Source organism: Mus caroli, chromosome 6 (assembly GCF_900094665.2).
Source record: "Mus caroli chromosome 6, CAROLI_EIJ_v1.1, whole genome shotgun sequence".
Taxonomy (NCBI): domain Eukaryota; kingdom Metazoa; phylum Chordata; class Mammalia; order Rodentia; family Muridae; genus Mus; species Mus caroli.
Genome location: NC_034575.1, coordinates 13,141,267 through 13,165,421, shown reverse-complemented (window position 1 = coordinate 13,165,421; position 24,155 = coordinate 13,141,267). Strand labels below are relative to the sequence as shown.

Sequence of the window (24,155 nt, the reverse complement as noted above, 5' to 3'; positions counted from 1 at the left end):
CCCTTAAGCCAGGTTTCTTTTGTAGGGAGAAGGCAGTTTCATGCCAACTTAAGGAGCTGTGGCACTGAGTGCTTTTAAACCTAAATGAGACAAAGAAGCCACTAGGTGCTTTGCATTTCCCACTGGAACACCACCCTCAACAAAGACTGGACATTAGAATCACAGCAACTGGCTGGCAGTTCGTGTATGTGTGTGTGTGTGTGTGTGTGTGGTGAGGACTTCTTAAGGCTTTACATTCCTCACTTGCCTAACATGTATCATTATGGCTAGGAAACCCTCCTGGCTTGCTTTCCACCTGCTCCTTGCAGGCAGGGAAAGTCAGAAGGGCAAAGGAAGGCCATCTTAAGAGAAGAATGAGAGAGTGCGCATCCCAAACCTAAACAGTAGCAACTGCAGAACTCTTTCTATAGCTGTGAGAATAATCCCCCCCCCCCAGCCGTGGGGACTCAGAATTCTCTATGACATTTCAGCAGGATTACATACGAATGATCTGAACTGGCTTCTTTGTGTATTGGAGGCTCAGGAGGAGTTTCCTTCAGGAGACCTTTGTTTTGTATCTTACAAAAGATTTTCCTCAGCCCCCAAGAACCTACAGCTCTGAACTCCAGATGCAAAGGAAGGTGAGGGTTAGAGGAACAAGGTTAGAAAACCCTCATTTGACTCCTTGCTATGGAAGGGCCAGCCAGAGAATAAGTCTTCCTTTTTCCTTTATTCATCTACCATTTGTGAAGACCTCTTCAAAATTCTAGAATCTTCCTGGGAGGCTGCATTTGTTTGTTTTGAGCTACAGATTATTATGACTATAAAGACCCTTCCAAAACTTTTCTGGAGGTATTTTTGAGATTTATTGTCTGGCTGAGTAAGTATTATTAACCAAAAGAGCTACTGTGGAAAATACTAAACATGCTTAAGTGGAGTTAGAAATAGTCATGACATCATCAGCTTTCTTAAGTACTGAGTTTCTTGTTTGATTGCAAGCAAACAATATTATCTGTTGTTGCCATTGGGGACCACTTATCTAACCCACCTTTCATCTCGTACACCACACACACACACACACACACACACACACACACACACACTCTTTAAAGATCAAGAAAGTGTTATGGTGTGTGTGCTTGTATGTGTTTATATTGTGCTTATGCCAGAGGTCAATGCTTGGCGTCTTCCTCCATCATTCTCCACTTTATTTCTCTAACTGAATCTGGAGCTGCTCTGCCAACAGACTCTGATGATGTGTGCCCTCCACGCCCAGGACATGTGACTTTTATGTATGTTTGGGTGATGCAAACTCAGATCTTCTTTCTTGGGCTATAAAGCACTTTATAGACCATTATCTCCCATGCCCAGGAAAGCTTGGTAAAGAGCAGTTAGTTGCAAACCTCAATAATTCCAGGTTAGAGCTATTAAAGATGGTTATGAACTACTACTTATATCTCAAGTTTAAAAGCATGCATTGAGCTTGGTTTGTCCACATTCTTAAAGGATTGGGTTTCCTTCTAACAGTGAATGGAGTCCTGTGGGACATTCGGTAATCTCTGGAGAACTAACCCAAGTCTCAGGAAGGGCAGGCAGCAAGCGGTGAGAAACTTGGAATGTTAAGTGTCTCACTGCTGGTGTACTGGCTTGGATGAGCAGCTTCTAACTTCTCAGTATCCACACTGTCTGTGACTCACTTTATTTATCCAATGGTAGATATTTCTACAGGGAAGTGCTTGTACTTGACTCATGTCCTGTAACTTCTAAAGATAATGGCCCTGGTACAATACAGACATTTTGCTTTGTGAAAGACATGTTTAAGTAAAACAATGTGAAATGCCCTGGCCAACCTGACCATTTGTCGGTCTGGTGTTTTGCAAAGCAGATGCTGTTGATGAATAGCAGTGCTGGAGGTTTTTCTTGGATACATCTCAAAATATATTCAAGTTGTAGATGGTGCTAGGCAAAAGCTATGCTCATTGAGAATGTTTTAAAGATGACTAATGGCATAATTCAAAAGTTTCCCCCAAAAGATAGCACTTTAAAATTACACTTAAATAAAAATACTTTATAAGTCTTAATGAAGGGTTAAGGAGACCATCTCAGTGTCTTAGCATGGCTGAGATAAGTTACCTTGCTCAAATAATTCTAAAGTGAACCTGTCTGTACGTGAGCAGAGAGCTTGCAGTTGCTAAAATTCCAATATGATACCTGCATGAGTTTGATTTTAAAGTGAAGGCCATGCAATTCTGCATCAAGTTAAATATTCCTTTGGCAGAGGTCAACACCTTTTTTTCCCCTACTTGTATAAAAATATCAGGACAAAAAGCAAAAAGCAAGAACAATGCCACAGCTCACAGAGGTCTATGTATAGATATTTCTCAGGATAGTAAACTGAATTATACCTTCTGGAAAAGTAGCTCTGTAGTCTACAGACTCATTTGAAACCATCTCTGTAGTTGGACTTACACTTCGGGCACTTACAAGCCTATCCAAATGAGGAGTGTGTACTCTGGCGTCATAGCGAACTAATTCACTGCCCAGATCTTAAAACAGAGAGAAAGAGAGAGCTTGTTAAAGACTTTGCTGTCACAGGTCCCAGGAGACTTTGACCCAGTGCCCAGAACTCACAGCCTTTTATGAATGCTTATTAGACAATCCATATATCTCCATGACAGTGCTGAATGTAATCACTATATCACTATGGTAGCTTCTTAGACAATAAACAAAATATGCACCTTTATGCTTTCTCTTTCTCATCCACAGGAAGAGCCCGGATAATAACAAAACTACTACTGATATTGAGACCGCACCAATGATCAATCCTGCAAAATTCTGATCCGGTTGAACGATCACTTTTCCAAGAACAGTTGAAGAGACTGCTTGCTTCCACTGGAAATATATAAGAAGGAAAGTCAGATTTTGTCCAAGGTTAATATAAAATATACTATCTATGGGGGACCAAGTTTCTCTGGATCCCAATTAGCACCCTGGTGGCCACTATTCTAGAATGTACATTACAGTCTTCAGAGTGAGAATTTCCTCGATTCTACCTCAATGTCCAGATAATTAGGAAATATTGATTACCTAAAGCATGATTCAGATAAACAAAAATATTCCTTGATCTTGAGGAACTAAAGAATATATGAAGGGGAATGGATAGATCAAGTATTATGATACCATTGAAGTATGAATAAATGAAACTTATGCCCCATTTGGGAGGGTGGAATGCATAGCAGAAAAATTTCTCATAAGAGGAATAATATGGGAGACCATATTATTATAGGATAATAAAGTCTCATAGTCTATTTCCACTTTGATATATAGAAGAAATCTGTGGATCCTCCCAGCTCCAGTGCTTTCTGATTTTTAACTTTGATGGTCATTCTGAAATTTCTACATTTGGTCTCAGATTTTGTAATTCTTTTGTATATTTCCATTTCTTAACGTTTCCAGAATATTTCAGGAATCCTTCAAAGCTACCATTTCTAGAGTAAGCAATATATGATATGCATGAAATAAGATATCATTCAGCCATAAACTAGAATGAACCACAAAAATATTTGCCAAGTCAAATGAGCAAGATGCCAAAAGACAAATATTGTATGATTTGACTTAGATGAAATACCCAGGTCAGTAAATTCATAAAGAAAGGAAGTAGATTAGAGGTTACAGGGCTGTGTTACCTCAACTTAAAGAAATTTACAATTTAAATGTTCCAAGCCCCTTGAACTGTACATTCCGAGTGGCAAATTATATGGTTTATGAGCTATATCAAAAATAAACTGTTAAAAATAATAAAAGAAATTCTTGTTCTGGGTCATCTGACTTAGTTGTGGATGCGAAAGAAGGTAATATAAAACAATTGGGGGGTTGTGGAGAGATGGCTCAGTGGTTAAGAGCAGTGATTGCCCTTCCAGAGGTCCTGAGTTCAATTCCCGGCAACCACGTGGTGGTGGCTCACAACCATCTGTAATGGAATCTGATGCCCTCTCTGGTGTGTCTGAAGATAGCTACAGTGTACTCATATAAATACTCATATAAATAATAAATAAATAAAACCTAAGAAAAAGGATAACAAAAAAAATTGATTAAAAAAAAAAACATCAACTGGGTTTCCACTTTACTCTGCCAAGTTGATATGATTCTTTTTATTTATAGAGTTCCATGCATTGTGACCACTGAAGTGGGAAGGCCCCTTAGCCTGGTAAAAAGAGGGAGAAGGGACAGTCTTGCATGTGCTCTGTTCTTTTGGAGAATGGCAGCATGTTTTGGCAAGAGTGTGGCATGACTTTTGAGAATTATACTTTTGACCCAGGGGAAAGAGACAGTGTGATTAAAAACCTAGACATTTCTCAAATCACAGCTAGGAACTGAGGCTGAGCTGATGAGCTAGAGCCAACATACAGATGAGCTTTAATGATTTATTTTAAGCCTCCTGGTGACATAATTACAACGGCATCCTTATTTACATCATGAGAGGCTTGCGGGAACCCCACCTCTATATTTAGCTCGCTGTTCAGTTTGAGCAGGTCACTGGGGACTGTACACAACACAGCTCCAGAGTGCCAGTGGAGACTCTCGCAGCTCTGATTTCCAACTTTTAACACTTCACCTTTAACTGCTTCAGGGTCAATATTGTTTCCCTGGAAGGGAAAAAGAAAACAGAAATGAAAGGTCATTAACACTTCACAGGTCAGTAGGAAGGCTGGCAGTTCTAGAAGGAAGCCAAGAATACAGCAAATGCAGACGATGTTTTCCAAGAAATCTGATTATTTTATGGTGTTCAGCTTCATGGGAGTTGAGCTGGCTGAAAGGGAGTCTGAGCATTTCAGGACACTGGGCAGGAATGATAAGAGGAGATTTTCCATCAGGCTCAGCTTTAGAGAAAAGGGAAGGAGATATTGTTTGTGTCCTTACGTTGAACACTCTCATGCATAATTATCTTATTACTGTCTTCACATGAAGGATGGACATTTGGCAAAAAGAGCACAGCTTCGAGTTTAGCAGCTAAACCTGCTGAATGGCTTAACACTGTCCTTTGCAATGATTCACTTTTAGCACCATACTGAACACTTTGGAAAATACCAAAGCCAAGGTCTCATCTCCAGAGATCCAAGGAACTGCCTCGTCAATACATTCCGTTAGCTGTTTGAGCCCGGCAATTTCTTTTGATTCTGCTTAGTTGAACAATGTACATAAATAAATTCATTTCAGTGAAATTCCCAGAAGATGCTATATGACCTTCATTGGGTCTTGAGAGCACAATTGCATTATTTTGAATAATTATGTAGCTTCTTAAGGATTATTAAACATTACCCAACTTGGCATAGTTAACTTGAGTTAACACCAGGAATGTTAAATGTTAAAACATCAACATTTTGTTCAAGAAAGCAATCATTAGTCTTGGCAAAGAAGTGCAAACATGAATACATTTTTTTCATATCAAGACTTAATGAGTATAATTTATTAAACAGGCTGTTACTTAGAGGAGAGGGCTATCAAAACCTATTACTGTCTTTCTTATGGACAAGGAACAGCTCCTAACAACTTTGTTTTCCAAGCTCTTGAGGGTGTCCAAAAACTGCTTTTCCTTGCAGTGCCTCATGGATTTCAAGATAGGTTGGCCTGAGATTCTAGGGATAGGAGTATCTGAAAGAAAGCACATCTTTATATTCCAAGGCTCCACTAAAGAAATGAACACAGGCAGACCCTGCCCGTATTGTACTTCCAGAAGCGGCAGGAACACGCCATTGATCTAGGTCAGCTGCACAGGGTAATTCAGCAGAGAAGCACATAAATCTCACGGGTCACTTTGGGGCTTGAAATGACAACTTGTTGGTTAGGTCTAGAAAGGGCGCAGGCCCTTACTCACATATTGGAGGGAATTCAGCGAATGACAGAGGAAAGAGATTAAAGAACCGGAGGGCTTGATTTATGAGAAGCCCTAACATGTGCCTCGAGTGCTTAGATAATAGCTAAGGGTGGGGGAAGGGAGGACAATAATACACGGCCTTCTCCAGGACTCATGTGTTCAGCCTTATGATCGCCTTGGAGAATCAGAAGAAGAAACAACTAAAAGGCTGAATTCTTTTTGATTCATAACCATCAAGGAACACATGATGAGCACTGACTAATAGAATATATGTTACCAACAACACTGAAGATGAAATGTCTTTATAAGCTGAAATCAGATAGAATGGCATAGATTGGCAAGAGTAATCCCAACAGCCCTAGCTATCTAAGCGGAACTCGTATCAAAGCAGGAAGAACAAAAATGGATGCAGCTTAAGTTTTGTATTCAAAGTAAATGTAGCTTTATCGAGCCTTGGAAATGATTTTAAAGCTTCCATTATTGATTATCAACTATTTATTAAGTAGACATTGAAGTGACAATATACGGGATTCTAAATAAAATGTTGTAAGTGAGAGAGAGACACACACAGAGAGCAACTTGGAATTACAATGATCTCATTTTCTCCGGTAAACTCTTGGTATTTTGTGATTGCTGATTGACAGGAGGAGGGCTAAGCTTCAAGGAGGGACTAAGTCACAAAGCTTAGCAAATTCTATCTGATGCAAAAATTTACTTCTCACCCAATGTGTGACAACTAGGGGAAAACAAAGACTCATCAAATTTTAGATGTTCGAAGAAAGTTTAGAGTGGGGCTAGAGAGATGGCTCAGCAGTTAAGACCTTTTACTATCCTTCTAAATTACCTGAGTTCAATTCTCATCATCCACGGGGCTTACAACATGGCCTATAGTTCTAGCTCCATGGGATCCACCCTCTTTTGGACTCCACAGGTATCCCTACTTACACCTGTACATACCTACACAGGCACACACACACTTAAAATAAAATAAAACTTAAAAATGTTTAGAGCTATTTCACTCAAATAAGTGTGCACAACCTATGTCACATGATAAAACATTTCTCCACTATAAAGTATTTTTATATTCATTAAATGAAACTGAATAATTAGAAACACTGTCAATGTCGCGGAACTGGGACTCAGGAAAGCTGCATGTAAGTCTTAGTACCACTGTTTGCTCCCCACAGGACCCCAAGACAATTCAGTTAATCGTTCTAAACTTGTTTATTTACTTGTTAATAGGGAACAATACCTACTGACCTCCTAACCTCAAAGATCTGCAAAAGATTTAAATCGAATAACATAAACCAAAAACCTTGTGTTACTGTAAAATTATTCATAAACATGAGTGCTATTGTTCATGGGAACCCCACGGTGTTACTACCAAAGAGAAGCTTACTCTACAACACCTTTCACAAGTACTCTTGGTGGTCTTGAACTACCTCTATCATCTATAGGATTCCTGTTCTATCATTAAGAATGACCACTTGCTATGGTGGCCAGTCCCTTTGCATAGTCAGTCACCAGGCCAACTAGTTGCTGAGGCAGATGCTACAACTGGGGCTGAAAACTATCATGGTCCTCGTTAAATAAGGGATTCTTATAGGTACACCTGGTTGAGTAATGTGAACACCTCCTGGCAGTAAACAACAAATTTCATAGTGTAATTTCTCCCAGAGATATTGCTTCCTTTGCTTTCTGACATTGTTTCACTATATAGCCCATGCTGGCCTAGAATCCCTTACCTTCCTATCCTAGCTCCCCGTAGTGGGGTTCAAAGCAGGCACTATGGCTCCTAACTATCAGCCTCCTCCTACTCCCCTCTGGCTCCTCCCTCCTCCTCTTCTTTAGTTGTTATGCCCACATGAATGTTTCTTGGTGCACAAGCTGACTCCACAGGAGGCAATGGGATTTTCTGGAGTTGAAGTTACAGTTGACTGTGAGGGTTGGCATGGGTGCTGGGAGACAATTCTTAACTCAGCTTTTCTGCAAGAGCACTATACAGTCTTCACCACTGACCCACCTTTCCAGCTCCCACTTGCTTTTTGTCTAACAGGTTTATCTTTGTAGTATTATTGGTTAGGCCTGGAGTCTTGAGCATGCTCGATGAGAGATCTACAACCAAGTCACACTCTAGCACTGTCATTAGTGGAAGGCAAATAACCTTTGCATTCATGTTTGAATGGCTGTGGGATAAGTACAAGAAATCCTTTTCATAAAAACACACTACTGGGTGTCCAAGAGAGGCAGAGGGTTCAAAGCGATGGATTTTAGAAATTGATAAAGCATCAGTCAATAAGACATACTTTCCACTTATATTTCCTCCTAGACTTACAGAAAATGGTGTATGGGAAAGGAGTGAATCAGGACATTAAAACAATTACCCTAAACTGCTCTGTTCCTGCTAGAGTACAGCTTTGTGACACACAAGTGCTATAGATTGTTAGAGAATGAGTGAACTTTATATAGTGAAGAAAGGCGACTGCTTTGTGCCCATTTCTAGGGAACTTGGGCCATGTTGGAAATACTATTAACAGACTTAGGGTGATGTCAAGTCATGTTTTTCTTGGTCCAACAACTTTGTAGGACATTGAATAATGGCTGCTTAATTTACAGAGAGGAGTTTTTTTTCCATCAAATACCAGGTTTGTAAGGGTGGATAAAGAACCACTTATCTCTAATCTGTCCATCATAGACACAGGAACAGAGAAATAGTGTTTGGGGGTGGCATAAAACTATTTGCACACAAACCGTTTTGTTTTGTTTTGTTTTCATCAAGAAGAACAAATGGAATCTTTCAAACAGCAAAGTGTTATTGTTGAAAGCAAAAGGTCACACTAGATTAGTTTTATTGGGGGGGGGGAGGAAAGAGTGATAAAAACCCTTTCTCTTCTAAAACTAATTAAAGAAGCAGAAGAAAGAACTTTGGTGCAGCAAACATGCTGTTCAGTGGAGCAGGCTTCCATTTAATTTCATGCTGGGTTTACTTAATTATTGTACAAAATGCAATGGTGAGGTTAGTGACTGTGTGAGGGTGAGTGTGTGCATGGGTTGGTTCAGAGACAAAAAAACTCCCTGAAAAAGCAGAACTATTGCAGTGGAAGTGTCACTCGGATGGAGATGACCCATGCCACCCACATGACACCTGAGCAGGGGCTACTCTGCTGCTCATGTGTGCTCTTATTTGCCTTCGATGTTCTTTCAGGAGAAAACGTTCTCAATATCTCAGACAACAGGTTGTGAGGGATGACTAGTTCGCTATTTTAGTGGACTGTGGAAAGCTCAAATCTTGATCATTTTGCTAGCTTTCTTATTATCAGAAGTGAAAATTACTGAAAGAACAGAAGACAGCTGATCTGAGTCCTTACTGTTTCTGCCTGGTTCTTAGTGATCTTTATCTGCAGCAGGAAGGTGATCCGTTACCATGTAGTAAGTAGGTTTTAGAAGCTAATGCATTCCCAAGGTGGTGGTAATCCAGGCCCATTTATAAATCAGCTTAGATTTAAGCACACCTATGAAATGGCCCAGTGGGTATAAGATGAATTGAATACCCAAAGACCATGTCCAAAACTGAATGCTGTGCACCTGTAATCCCAGTACTCCTATGACGGGGAGGCAGAGGTAAGAGAACCGCTTAGAAACTTATGGACCATCTAGCCTGGAGTGGCAAAAACAAGAAGAGTCTGCCTTGCTGTGAAATGTGGTCAAGAACCCATGGCCGGGAAGCTGACAGGCTCCATGGAGGAGATTATTTTGCTAAGTAGGTATAAAATCAAACTGTCCTCTAAATTCCTATCTCTGTGCTTGTACATTAGTGTAGCCTTCAGACTTTGTCAGGGGACTTTGTGCATTGCACGGTGGTTACAACACAAACCCAGACCTGGTCAAAGTGCAGAAAATCAGTGCTGGCAGACTGCTAAGCCAGGTATGGAGCATCCATATCACCCTTTCCTCCCCAGGCCTCAGGGACCATATCTTGGAAGTGGGGAAGGGCGGTGGGGATAGAAAGATTGTAAGAGTCAGAGGGTGAGGATGAGCAGTGTGAAGCCGTGCTTTCTGGTTGTTCATTCCAAACAGTTCATGTCGGAACTGTTCGTTCAGGAACACACAGCTGTCTGCACAGAACCTGTGCGTGAGCTTCCACCCGTAGCTAAGGAGTTGCTGTGACGTGTGGGAATTTTGGAGGACAGCTGATTTTTATTTTGTAAAGAGTGTGGTCTCTGATAAGTCAACTACAAGTACGTTCCAGTGGATGGCCCAGGTCTATGAATGTAATAAGGGAGATGCAAATTGGATTTGGTAGGTTATTTCATTTTATTTTTTTTTTAAAGAGGACATAAAATTGAGAAGGGGACGGGCAGGTATCTGGGAAGAATTACAGGGAGGAGTGGGGAGTGAATATGAACAAAATATGCCTATGAAATACTCTAAGAAGTAGTATATGTATATACTACTTCTTATATATTATATACTATAATATATAATTATACTATATATATATATATATATATATATACATATATAGGTATATATGGAGAGAGAAGGAATAGAGAGAGAGAGACATAGAAACAAGGTACAAGAAGAAAAACCTAACTGAAAAATTGACCTCCTGTCTCCAAATATTTGCCATGGCATGCCCGCCCCTCCCCCGCAACTGGCTACACATAGATATAGAACTTCACAAACTACAAGGAAACACGAAACTGCAACTAATGCATCTACCATCGCAACCCTTACTGTTTGTCTTCCAACTAGCACGTGTCGGTGAAGCCCACGAGGGCATGCATGCCATCACATCATCATGACAGCATTGGCGGGAGCCTGTTTGATAGATTTATGCTCAGCATTTGTTACTTCTTAATATATACACAAGGAAGGGGGTCTTAACTGCTTCATTAGAAGGCAATGGATAACTACCCTTATCTTTTAGTTTCTGCCAAAGAGATTTGTTTTCAGAGCTTTGATATTTGCTGATGTAGAATAGGATACACTGAGCACATACAATGACTCTATTCACATGGCTGCGAAGCCAACAGAGCAGTTCAAGTTCATTTAAGAGAGTAATTTAAGCAACTCTTACCTTAATTTCCACTACATTTTCATTGCCCATTGAGATCATTACTGGCTTTTCAAAAGGCTCAAACACAGGATTATGCACATAAGTGAGATCAAAGTGTTTGGAAAGAATCCCGTCTAACAGGAAGAAGGCTTTGGTCTTCAGGGGGAGTTGCAGGCCCAGCTGTTTCAGTGAAGGAGTAGTGCAGCAGATGATCTCTGAATTTGAGCGATGCTGACATGCCTACAAAAGACAGAGTTCCCACCGTCAGCAGGACACCGACAGCATCTATATAACTTAGCTATTTCATAGTTTCAGAATCAACTCAAAACACATCAGTTGTTACAAATGTTCTGCATTTAACTTCCTAACGTCAAAGAACACATTTTTGGGAAACACAATGGAGGTAAAAATTTCCAAATAACCGAGTTTCACATGCTGCAAATAAGTTACGATGATGGAGTAGCAGTTGGTTCTTCCCTCCATCATGTGATTTTCCTTAGATCAACAAGGCACTTTCCTGGTTGGAACCGCTTTCTCATTTTGTAAAGCAGCTATGGGGCTGGACCTTGCGAACTTAGAAACTTTTGATTCATATCCCACTTTTAAGTTTTAAGAACTGAGGTAAAGGCATCACACAGAAACTCAGTTTCCTCACCTAGTAAATAAGATTTAAATGTTCTTAGTGTGGGATGTTTCATGATATATTTTATAACTTAGAAAGTTCCATGTGGTTAGCACCACAGCTGACAATGTCCATGTACTCTATTAGTGTGTTTACTGGTAAGGGTTAGTTCCAAAATACAAAGTCAGTCTTATCTAATGGTCCCTATATTCCTACAGGAAGGTGTCATGTTGTCTGTGTTTTAAGGGGTGGGGACAGGGTTTCATTGTATAGTCCTTGTTGTCCTGGAGCTTGCTGTCTTGGGACTCACTTTGTCTACCGGAGTGGTTTCAAACTCAGTGTCTACCTGCCTGGCTCCATTTTTAGACAAAGACATTGAACTTGGAAAACATACTTCACTCAGTCTGGTCACACATCTAACGGATGGAGTAGGGAATTACCAAGGCATTAAACATCAATGTTCACTATCATCACGGCTCTTGGCCTTGCTTCTGTTTGGCTCCGTAGCGCCTCTAAATAATGCTGTCCGTGCTACAAAGGCTCTGCTGTTATTATTTTATATCCTTTCATCTCTCATTTCAAATCTTCCTCTTTGAAATTCTGATTTATGGAATTTTGGAAAATGCAGTTTCCTCTTGATTGTACTTGACTAAAACCAGCCACACAAAGTGGGATATTTAAAGTCAAAGGGCCGTGTTTCTCCCCCAAGGAAAAGACAAACAGGCAACAACATCCCTTAGATTTCCTTTTCTTTGACAAGTATAGTTGGAGATAAAACAATTACTTATGCTCACAATAGCAAAAGGCCTCAGGATATACATAAAAAGCACAGAATTTACTGTGTGATATTTTCTTCTTAATAATGTTAAAACAGACTGTATTTAAAAATGTATGTTGGAATCAGATAAAACAGAGATACTATATGGATAAAATATATTGCAATATTTAGTTTTATATCAAATATAATGTCATAGCACTGAGAGCTATTTATTCCTATGATCTTGTTAAGCGGAAATGAAAGATTTCACTGCTACCATAATAATTCTCTGTATAATAATAAGAACCTAGGAACCACAAAATAATTTGGGACACAGCGCACATTAACACATTAATCTACATTTTGTTAAATTAATTATTTCTACATTTTAATGCACTGAGTTTACTGGAATTAAAAAAATATTGTGGTTGGATCAGACCATGAGTTTTTGTTTGTTAAATAATAAATGCTTTCAATTCATCTTAATCAACTTTAAACTCTATAAGCCACAGGGAATGGGGAAGAGTTTAGAAATGACAGTAAATTAAGGAATAATGAAAAAGTAAATAGTAGAACATCCCTTAGATTTCTCCCTCCAGTCCAGTACTAATGCATAGAGTTACAGTATGCTGCATTTTTAACTCAAACAAGAGGAATTTGTACTTCCAGATGTATAGACCATTAGGACTTTTAAAAAATCTTCTACCACTTTTTGAGTCTTTCCTAGGGTATGCCTCTTCTATATCTGACACGGAAGGCTTCAAGCAAGCATTTAATATGTCATCTTTGGGTAAGGGAGATGAAAGCAAGCTCAGCCATTATCTTAATAATGGAGGCTTGGTCTTCAGTAAATGAATCATTTCCTAGACCCAACTTTAAAAAGTCACATGCCAACACCAAAGAGGGTTACTGCTATTTTTATTTGGTTAAAGTAAAATCGTATCTTGGTTGTGGAGAAGTGACGGCTCCTAAATTAATAACAGTGGTATTCTAACTTTGTTTGTGGCCATGTATGGGGATTGGCTTTAAGGTCCTTAACTTCATGCTGTGACTCCCTGGAGCATCTTCTCTCAGAAATATGATAAGAATCTAATAACACTTGTTAGAGGTGATGCAATGTGGATGACTGAGAGGGTCAAGAGGAATCTCATTTGAGATGACCTTAGTGTTTGGTGATTCAGCTTGACATTTTTAGTCCCAAATTGCTTTCTGTAATTAAGGACCAGAGTGGCTTCAGTCCTTGTGAAATACTGGATGGGGGAATTTCAAAGAAAGTGCTATAATTCAATCTACCACTTGCCCAATTGAACTTAGAGCCTTTACTCCAGGTTGAGAGCATGTGTCCAACTGATGTGTGGTATTTCACAGCAGAAAAACACTATAACAAGACATTCACCATTCTGAGGTTTAGACTTAGATTTTTGGTGTTTGTTTGTTTTGTTGTGTTTTGTTTTTGAAACGGTCTATTTAGCCCTAGTCTGGACTGGAACTTGCTATATGGAGGAGGCCAACCCTACACTCTTGATCCTTCTGTCTCCATCTTCCAGTTGCTGTTATTACTGACTCCCATGCTAGGCCTAATGTAAAATTGTTACAGCTACAGATGGATCCATCACTGTTAAGGTTAAATTACGGTTGTGCTTTCAAATAAAAAAAATGTAGAGAAATGAAAAATACCATTGAAATACTTGATAATAGCATTTTATTACCATCCCCTGTATGCTAATAAAGAGACAAGGACCGAGATAAGGAAGTGCAAGGAAAAGGGTTTTGATCCATAGTTTGAGGTACACAGCAGAGTGGGGCAGGTGCTGTGTTTTATATTATTACTTTAATCAAGGGGTGTGTAATAGTTTAACATTTCTTAATTTCATTAGTCAAAATCGTCTTTGATTATATATGTGTTACAAGAAATACATCTATCTATAATATCTATACATGTAATTCTTTTGTATGCATAATTTAGTCCTATCTGGCTTATTGGCATCATGTAGAATAGGTTTAAAGAAAAGAAAAATACATAATTATGATTAAAAATAGTATTTATGCACCTCATTCATAAAAATGTCTATCCTATTTCTTTCACTTGAGAAACTCATTGCGAGCTGTGCTGATTAGGTTTGCACTGCTGTGACAAAGCTCCAGGGTCAAGATCAACGTGGGAGAAGAGGGCCTAACTCATCTCACAACTCTCAAAGCACACTCCATCACCGAGGGACCTCAGGACAGGAACCCAACCACACTCCATCACCGAGGAACGTCAATACAGGAACAGCAGGGAAGACCATAGAGGAATTCTGTACACTGGCTTAGTCTCTAGGCTCATGCTAAACTACCTTTTCTATCCCTCCCAGGACCTAGAACTCATAGTGGACTGGTCCTTCCAACATCAATAATAATAAAAAAATGGCCCCAGAGACTTGCCTGCAGGCCAGTCTGATGGAGGCACTTTCTCAGTTGTGAGTCCTTTTCCCACATGACCCTTTGCTTGTGACAAGTTTGTATATATATCAAAAAATCTGAAAACTGCTTCATTGATGTATAAACATGTGTGTATATGTATGTATGTTTAACATGTCAGGCCAAGATTCTACCATTGAATAAAAGTACCATTTGACCTCTGCTGCAGGTTACTAGACAAAGTCAAAATGTTCCTGTGCCCTGAAAGCCTGGCAGCATAGGCAGAAGGACCGACCACTCTAAGACTTACCACTGTGTAGTTCACGCCCACTTCATGCACAGCTATTACCAGCTTTGGGAGGCTAACCGAGTCCAGGGTCTTCCCAATACCCGTTATTGTGCTTCCACCACTGGTAAAACAAAATAGAAAACAGGAATATTCAGAGCGTTTCTACCAGCTGTGCAGAGGTTCAGTCTTATACACTCAGCTTTATCCTTACTATATACTCTTATGATGTTAGAGGACTCGCTAGGATTGAATGAGAGTTCAGGGTTAACTCTTCTTTGGAAATTCGAGAATATTTAAAGAAAATTACATTTCATTAGCTGTAGAAATGGCTGAAATTTTACCAACTAAATGTGGAGAAGAAAAATGCTTGTGACTATTGTTGGTGGACTGATAGAACAAGCAAAGGTGGGAGAGGCTCTATAGATGCTGACTAAAACAGAGTCTGGTGCAGGGAAGAAATACGTATGTGTACAGGAATTGCAAAATGCAACAAGAGGAGAGGGGAAAGGCGACCTACAGCTCAGTAGAGAACTGACACAGATGGAAACACTATATATGACATAGATGCATCTAGACCATGGCACCAGGTTGAACTGTTTTTATCTAGGTGTTGAAAGCATAACAGGAAATGAATAATAGGAAGAACTGCTCTTGACGGGAAGTAACATGGATAAAGTCAGACTGTCCCAAGGACTGGAATACAATTTCCCACTGAATTGGAAAGGTGCCTTCAAAAGAAACACAGCAGCGTTTAAATGAGGGATTAAAGACGTGATACCCCTTGGGTGTTCCTCAGCCAAATGATTCTTCTGTTCCTGCTTTTCTCCTACCCACCAGAAGCTTCTACTTACCTAATAAAAGATTTGGTCGGGTGGATTTCATAGACAACGGGGTCTTCCCGGTAACTGAAGCTGCTGGTCTCTCGGTTAGCCAAGTCAATCTTCAATTTCACAGGAAACTCATCAGAGATAGTTTGGGCTGGGGTGTAGCATTCAAGAATACTATCTGATACACTGAGCAGCAAACAGACACAAAAGACCAGAAAGGAAGGAAGGAAAGGAATAAAGAGCAGATATTAGTTATTAGTGACACACATATTCCAAAATTACATCTGTAAGTCAAAAAATGTCACTCGGTGGAATTTCCAGAGGTGGCCTAGGAGAAAAGCTCTCCCCACTGTAGCTTGTTTACATCCAACTAGATCCCACGCTTAGCCTTGTTGAAAGGCCATCCGTGACTTCAAAACATTCGGTGGTTCAAGCAAGCTTCAAAGTACATTTGGTGCTTGAATAAACTTAGCTCCTTCAACTCTAAGAAGGAGAAACCCAACTAACTTTCAAACCTAACCTCGCCCATTCTGTCCCACCACATATCTTCTTTATATCTGAATCTTGATAGAAATGCTCATTTTGATACTGCCAATGACCAGAGCTTTAAATTCACCGTATAGCTCAGATAAGACTCACCAAAATAAAGGAGTGGGTAGCAAGACAAAACTCAGAATGGGGATTAATCAGTAAAAAGGGAAGGATAGAAAAATTAGCAAAAGGAAGCAGATGGACTTTGGACGGAGAGAATCATCAGTGGGAGAGAATCACGTAAAACATCTATATTGTGCTCTGCACAAACGCAAAAGAGCTTGGCTTGGCGTATTAAGCACAGATATTAATAAACAAAAATACTTACAATACCTTTTTAAAGTACATGTTTTCCCTCCAATTGAAATGTGTCTAGAATTGCCACTGTTGAGGTATTTCCCAGTAAGAGTGAGTAAGGTGCCTCCAGCCTGAGGGCCGTACCTCGGAGAAATGCTTGTTATTACAGGATCCTGAATGGGCAGCAAAACCAAGGAGGAACTGGTTACTAGCAAAGCAGATGACAGAAAAGTCAAATGTCCTAGGTCATGAAGAAAAGCCCTGCTTGAACTTACTACATAGGAGAATGCACTGTATTGCGTTGTCTCTCGACTGTTTGAGATAATTACAGACACATTGAAGTGCTCACTCATCGCGGGACCAACTGTGCATTTCAACCTGAAAAAAAAAAAAAAAAGGGGCAGAGCTTAATATGTTTCAAATCCACAGGCATTTTCTGATTTTCTGGTTTGGCTGCTTGTTGTGATGGGATATTAAACCCCAAATTGTGAGCTCATGACTCCAAATAGCAAGCTCAGTTTCATGGAAGCATGAAGGCTGAAACATCACACAATTCTATTTTTTGAATGCCTATGCCAAACTTTATATCGACTGTTGTAGGAAACTTCATGTCACCCATGCAAACTCACCAGCTAAGAAGTGCATGCTAACCTAACCTGTAAAGGTATGCGCTTTGTTGCTTGGTACATGTAACATCATGGCTGCTATGTCAGCAGCCTATGAAGCAATCAATATACCAGCTATGAATAAGCCAGCTCTCTTTACCAGTTTATGCCAACAACTCTATTTCTATGACTGTTGTTGTCATAAATTTATTTAAACCACTTAAAGGATAGTGCAACTGTAACAGTTTTCTTCCATAGAATTGTTATGGCTGTGTCATGTTGGGGGCACAAGTATGCATATAGAAGCCAGAAACCAAACTTGGGTGTTATTTCTCAGGGGCTATCTGCTTGGTTTTGAGATGAGCTCTCTCTCTGGGACCTGGAGGTCACTGATTAGGCTAGAGTGGCTGGCCAGAAAGCTCCAGGGGTCTTCCTGCATCTGCCTCCCCAGTGCTAGATTACTAGTGAGCATTACCACACTCAACCTTTAATTTGGGTGTGGGGTATTGAACTTCGGTCCTTATACTAGATTGACAAGCACATTAGCAACCATGGCATCTCCTTAGCTACCAATGGTAGCATTTTTATCAGTAATCTTATATATATATATATACATATATATATATATAAAATATAATTTGTTTTTTAATAAGTTACTTCTCAAAAGAGTTAATGAATTGTCTTTTTCTTTATTGATCTTAATTCACATTGTAATAATTAAGAGTTTGAGAGAACAGGAATGTTTCTAGAGTGAACTTGCTTTTGTCTTTGGCCTAGCAAGCTTGATATTAACTGGTTTTGGTTACTATAGTAAGGTCTTCTATAATGTCTCTGAGTGAAATCTATATTAAATATATTTACTTTTTTTTTTTTTTCGTTTTTCGAGACAGGCTTTCTCTGTATAGCCCTGGCTGTCTTGGAACTCACTTTGTAGACCAGGTTGGCCTTGAACTCAGAAATCCGCCTGCCTCTGCCTCCTGAGTGCTGGGATTAAAGGTGTGCGCCACCATGCCTGGCTAGATATATTTACTTTATAGAACAGATTCAACCACAATGATTCAACTGTTAAAACTTTGGTTGTTGCTACTGCACTATAACAAATAATCTCTGGGTTACCTGGTTACTGTGGCATTTAGGGATTGTAGAAGGGATATGTAGAATACAGGAGAATAAGGTCTTGATCAGAGAGTAGCAGCTCTGATCTCTGGCTTAGCTCAGGTAGGCTGTATCCCAGCTCTTTTAATGTTTGGCAAGCATGGAGCTGAATCCTCTGAAGATTTGAGGGATGCTCAGATGGCAGGGTACCAATGAATATGACCTGAAAATAAGTTCATCTAAAAAGTCTTAAAACTGTTCAATTCGATTGATGTCTTCACCATTGTTCCAAGGATTAGCAGGTGAATCATGAACAGAGGACAGACAGACAGTTGTTATTGATGTTCATGAGAGACCTTCGGGGCAGTGTTTGAAGTCTGAAGGGAAAGGTCCATTCTTTCATATTGAACAGGCCATTTCTGCAGAGTTTTTACTTTAGTAGTTTCAAATCTCCTAGATGCTGGCCTAGCAGGATGGAAGAGCAGTTACCACACATAGTCATGTGTGGTAGACTAATGGTCTGAATTTGAGCCCTGGAACCTACTTTGGAAGGAGGTAATCGAATCCCTGAAGTTGTCTTTTGACTTTCACACGCAATACAACATGTGCAACTGCACCCATAGATACTTGCCAAACATTCTAAACCACAGTAATAAATGCAAATTCTAAACTCCAACTCCATATAAAGATGAAATCAAGTGAACAAGTCTAAAAACAACTCGTGGATGTTAAATTGTTCTAAGCCATGTCACCTTTGTCTTTCTCCTTGTCTGTTAATAAAGTGAGATTACAAGAAGAAAACCAAACACGTCTTCAAATGCTATGACAGGTCAAGACCCTTGTGAATTCCTGGACGAGCATGTTGAACAATTATTCTTCTCTTTTTAGAAAACCAAGTTAAAGAATCCAGCCTAGTTTCCAAGGCCAGCCCAGCAAAGTTACCACGCTCCTTACGTATTTGTCGTGCTCTCGCTTAAGGTCAAGGTACAGCTCTCATTGCCAAGCAGAACTTTGGTTTTCCTTAAATCAAATTTATTATTCTTCCTGAATCCAAAGTCCCAGCCACATATGGTCAACACTGTTCCTCCTTCAAGGGGTGCACTGGTGGGGAACACCTACAACGGTAAATCCATCAGAATATGATTATCTTTCATAGTGTGGAAGCCAAACAAACTATGTACTACTTTTTAATATTTATTTTTATTCTGAAAAATTCACATGCATGTGTTCCTGTGTGTGGGTTTGTGTATGTGAACACACTGACTATGGAAGCTGGAAGAGGGCATTTGCTCCCCCGATACTGGCATTACAGCTGTAACGTGGGTACTGGGTGCTAAACGCAGGGGCTCTATTGAGCACCTCTCCAAGTCTCCGAATAAAGTAATTAATGTCTACCAATTTGTACTTCTTAATTAGAATTATAGTTTCTTTTAAAATATGGTGAAACTTTGATCCAGAACCCACATGAAATTATGTAATATTTAGTACAAACAACACACTATCCTTTTTAAAGATTTATATACTTTCTGTATATGAGTGCTCTATCTGCATGCAAGCAGAAGGCATCTCCTGTATGCAAGAAGAGGGCATCAGAACACACTATAGATAACTGTAAGCTACCATGTGGTTGCCGGGAACTGAACTCAGGAGCTTTGGAAGAGCAGCTGGTGCTCTTAACCGCTGATCCATCTCTCCAGCCCACAATATATTATTTCTACTGGCAAAAATCTAAACTGAGAGATCCTCAAATCAGTATTGTAGTAATTTTTCTAATTCTACTTATTGACATTATTTTCTCTCATTTTGAAAATAAGAGATGTTTATCCTCAGTGAATAATAGGCTCATTTTCAGTGTGTTAAAAGTGACCCCTGGAGTCACTCTAACACAGTGGCTGCCATCACATACCATAACACGAGGCATTTTTGAAGACTGTTCCGAGGCTAAAATTATTTAGGCAAAACACATTTCCAAGTTAAAAATAAGCTCCTCCCAGGGAGCCGTGTGACAATTGAGAGAGGAAATGCTCTTTTGGGGGGAACATATTGTAAATTGTACTGTAAAGTACAATGGTGGGAAAAAGAAGTGTGGAGATCAGGGCAACTGAGAACCAGCTGAGGTACTTACTAAAAAGCCTGGCCTGCACCACTCTTACAGTAAAGAAGAACTTTCAGGAGAACTCAAATTTGCAAACATTCCCATCCCTCCTAAGCAAATAATTACAAACCGATGTCTTAACTCACCCTTGTTGCCAAACCCCTCTAAAGTCTCAGCTTAATGCTTTTATAATCGCCTTTTTACCCATAAAAATCCATTACACAGTTGTGCCTTTCATGAAAACTCACCTCATCTATGTCTAGTCAAATGCGAACTGCTAGGGGGAAAATCTGTTTATTGTGATATTGGCAGACCAGCAGGAGAGAAGAGACAATCACTCCCAGGACTCTTCAGGCCAAGGCTGATCTGCCGCCCAGCTGCTGCTCACTGTAAGGAGGTCCCCCCTTCCAAAACAGCTGCCCAAGTCAATGTGGGCCAGCTCCTTCTGCCTCCAGCCCTTCCCCTGTTCCATGTCAGAACTGAAGCCTGTCACTCAGCACACATCATCACTGCTTCCAATGAAATGGCAAAGAGAGTTGGCAATCACTGAGAAAAACAGCATTGTCTAGTAGCTGTGACTACTAGTGACAAGTAACAACTGTGACAAGTGACTATAAAACCTGCACTACCCTCCTCCCTGCCCCTGCCCTGAGTTAGAAAGGTTCGCTCTGTTTAGCATTCTCTGAGCTGAATGCTGTCCCAGTAGCTTATGAGGGAACTGTCCCTCTTCCAGGGGAAAAGGAAGGAAGCTGTTGTAGACCACACACCCTTGTATAGCCCCAACAATGGGCTGGCAAACTCGGAGTTATCCTGAAGTGCAAAGAAATTCTCCAGGCCAGGAAATGAGTGTCCTGCACTGAGCCACAGACAGAAGCCGGGTCTCCCACCTGTCTGGCTGGGGAGATACCACCACAAAGTAGTTCCTAGCCCTTCACAGGTGAAAGATCACATTACTGCTGGGCTCATTCCATCAAGATGTTAGGATAATGTGAGTGCACCCCATTAAAATAAAATATGAGAAAGCATTAAAAAAAAAAAGAAACATCGACTATTACATTTACCAGTGAAGCCACTCTCTGATTTAGCAGGAAAAATAAAGTCACAAATATGCTGCTGGCAATGTCCTGCCTGGCCTGCTGTTGTTTTGTGTCTGGGATTCTGATCAATGATGCAGTTCAATTGTGTCTCTGAGAAGATTATCTGTATGAAGATTATCCCATTATCATCTATATGAAGATGATACATTCAGACTCTACTGTGAAAATACCCCTCCTTTTCTGAACAGTCCTCATTGCTCTTGAAGTATGAGGTCAGAGGACACATTTGAAACAATGGATTGGGTTTAAAATCCTGAAATCACTCATATCTGAAACGGCAAAGGAGCTCAGCTACTGAATAGCATGTACCTTGAGCAGCAGGTTAATGTGTTTGTATCAGAAAATGAAATTCTATACATTGGCTGAATTTGTGCATGTAGAGTTGAAAGCAGAAAAAGAAAGAGGGACAATTTATCTTTTTTTTTTTTTTTTCAGTAAGAATGCCCAATGTCACGGTCTAGTATGGCATGAAATCTTCCTAACAGCTATGGACAGAGGGGGGTGGGTGTGTGGGTTTATAGACTCAGCTGTGCGGTTGCTACTTTTCTTCTGCCATAAAACCTACACCTCATCGATGTATGCATGATACACTGAAACCTTTAAAAGTCACCAACCGCAGATGGCTGGACTTTCAAAAGATGAGGGAAGAGGAAGACTTGCATGCAAAACTACGTTGTTCTGGAAAACTCTAAGCTATTTGCTCTGTTGTCAGCTATTTTAACAAGACTTTGATGATTAATAAAGAGAGGCACAAGGGTCAGGAAGAAGTGCTCCTTCTAGTCAGTTTACCAGCCTGATTTCGTAAACAGTAATGTGGGTAGTTTTTAAAAGAAATTGTTGTGGTTTAATTGTGTGAACCTGTGCACGCGTGCACGCGCACGCGCGCGCACACACACACACACAAACACACACTCAGTATAGTTGTCGCAGACAGTAAAGAATACAGGCTTCTGACATCCGAAACTGCCTGCCAAGGCTGTTTGTTTAATAAAGTACTCAGTTGCATGTGGGTTTTAAAAGAAGACTGAACAACACGCTACAGACCTGGAGCTACTTTCCTACTGTTTGCAGTTCATTCTGTCACTGACCAAGCCAAGGCTTGGCAACTGTGTCACACCTAGCAGAAAATGATTTTCCTGAAAGCCCAGTTACCCGCTGCAAATCTTCCTCTAAACCGTAACTAAATGGAAGCAGCCATGCACTCCAGTCTGGTTTCTACTCTGCTACTCCTTGGAGTGCACCAGGTGACCCAGCCCTTTAACTTGAATCTTTTACAGGTACCATTTTCAAAAGTCCAACTATTCTACATGTAGACAGAAAACTTAACACTGGGTTCTCGCTTGGAAAATCTTTTTCAAGCAAAATATGCGGGGGCCAAGACGTTTTAAGAAAGGACCTCAGATTTCATAGTGTCAAAGCAAACTTTATAGAAATGAAGCACCACTTTGAGTATGGCTGCATTGCCAAGGTTGCCATCTCTGCCAGAAGTTAGGCTCTTCAACAGCGGGCTGCACTAGTCTCTGCTTGAACTATATGTCTTGCCATACCATCAGTAAGTATTTTCAGAGTGAATAAAGCCATATGTTATGGCTTATAGAAGTGTAGATGCCAGTATAACTATTCTCTGTGTTATTATTTCATGATTAAGGACATTGAGATAAGAGTTAAAGGTACCCACAGGTGAACCTGGGAACCAACCTCTATGTTTGAGGCTCATCAGTCCACACGGCTCAGCTTGGGGGCTCCATATACCCCATGAGTGTGACACCTATCTCTATGGAGTTGGAAGCTTCAGTTGGGGCACCCAGTCTAGAGCAGGCAATGCAGAATGAGTGTGGGTGACTCCAGAGGGAATAGATCTGAACTGGGGAGCAGTACTGGTCATCTCTGACCTCTCCGCGTTACACACACGGACCTAAGGGAGAGCAAGCATGCTAGAGAGGACCTAGGGAGCATGAAGCAAGCACTTCAGGTGCAGAATGAGAGGGTGTCCCAATGCTATCTCAAAGACAAAGCTAAGACAGAGAGGGGGGCTTTGGCTGATGTCCCCCACGTAGATGAATACATTGATTTTTGCATTCTTTTTCATTATTGGAATTTGTGTTTACCAAAAAATACTCATACTAGATGGCAGATATTCCTACCTTATAAACTGCTGGCAGACAAATCTCTTGAGTCCATGTACCACTGGGGCATTCATCAGAACGCACACATTGATTGTGGCACCAGCCACACTGTATAAAGTAAGGGGCAGAGAGACACTGACTGCAGGATTGGAAATGTCCACAGCCCAGGCCATTCAATGGAATCTTGGTGATCTGCAAAGAGAAGAGAAAGAAAGGGCTTCTAGAATGGCTTGTAAAAGTTGAGCATGTAGAAGTCTCATATAAGTATCAGTTCACGGCATCTATTGAGTAGCATCTATGTGAAAAATTCCAAAACAATGGCTTTAAGTGATCTTTAAAATGCCAAACTCTGGAGCTGTGACGAAAGGATGGACCATCTAGAGACTGCCATATCCAGGGATCCACCCCATAATCAGCTTCCAAACGCTGACACCATTGCATACACTAGCAAGATTTTGCTGAAAGGACCCAGATATAGCTGTCTCAAGTGAGACTATGCCG

At 40.3% G+C, this 24,155-nt stretch overlaps 1 protein-coding gene across 3 annotated transcripts in view; it reads right to left on the bottom strand.

Annotated features, from left to right (window-relative positions):
- Met (MET proto-oncogene, receptor tyrosine kinase) overlaps positions 1–24,155 on the bottom strand; it is a 109,063-nt gene that overhangs the window by 22,501 nt on the left and 62,407 nt on the right. For 2 of the 3 annotated variants that reach the window (XM_021164365.2, XM_029478168.1), the window contains exons 6-15: positions 23,673–23,846; positions 19,291–19,451; positions 16,912–17,014; positions 16,673–16,809; positions 15,833–15,994; positions 15,003–15,102; positions 10,935–11,153; positions 4,479–4,625; positions 2,718–2,871; positions 2,385–2,525 (exon numbers count right to left, since the gene is read on the bottom strand). In XM_021164365.2, coding sequence (XP_021020024.1) covers positions 2,385–2,525; positions 2,718–2,871; positions 4,479–4,625; positions 10,935–11,153; positions 15,003–15,102; positions 15,833–15,994; positions 16,673–16,809; positions 16,912–17,014; positions 19,291–19,451; positions 23,673–23,846 — 1,498 coding nt within the window. The remainder of the gene's footprint in view (positions 1–2,384; positions 2,526–2,717; positions 2,872–4,478; positions 4,626–10,934; positions 11,154–15,002; positions 15,103–15,832; positions 15,995–16,672; positions 16,810–16,911; positions 17,015–19,290; positions 19,452–23,672; positions 23,847–24,155) is intronic. The other variant, XM_029478169.1, reaches the window with a different exon arrangement.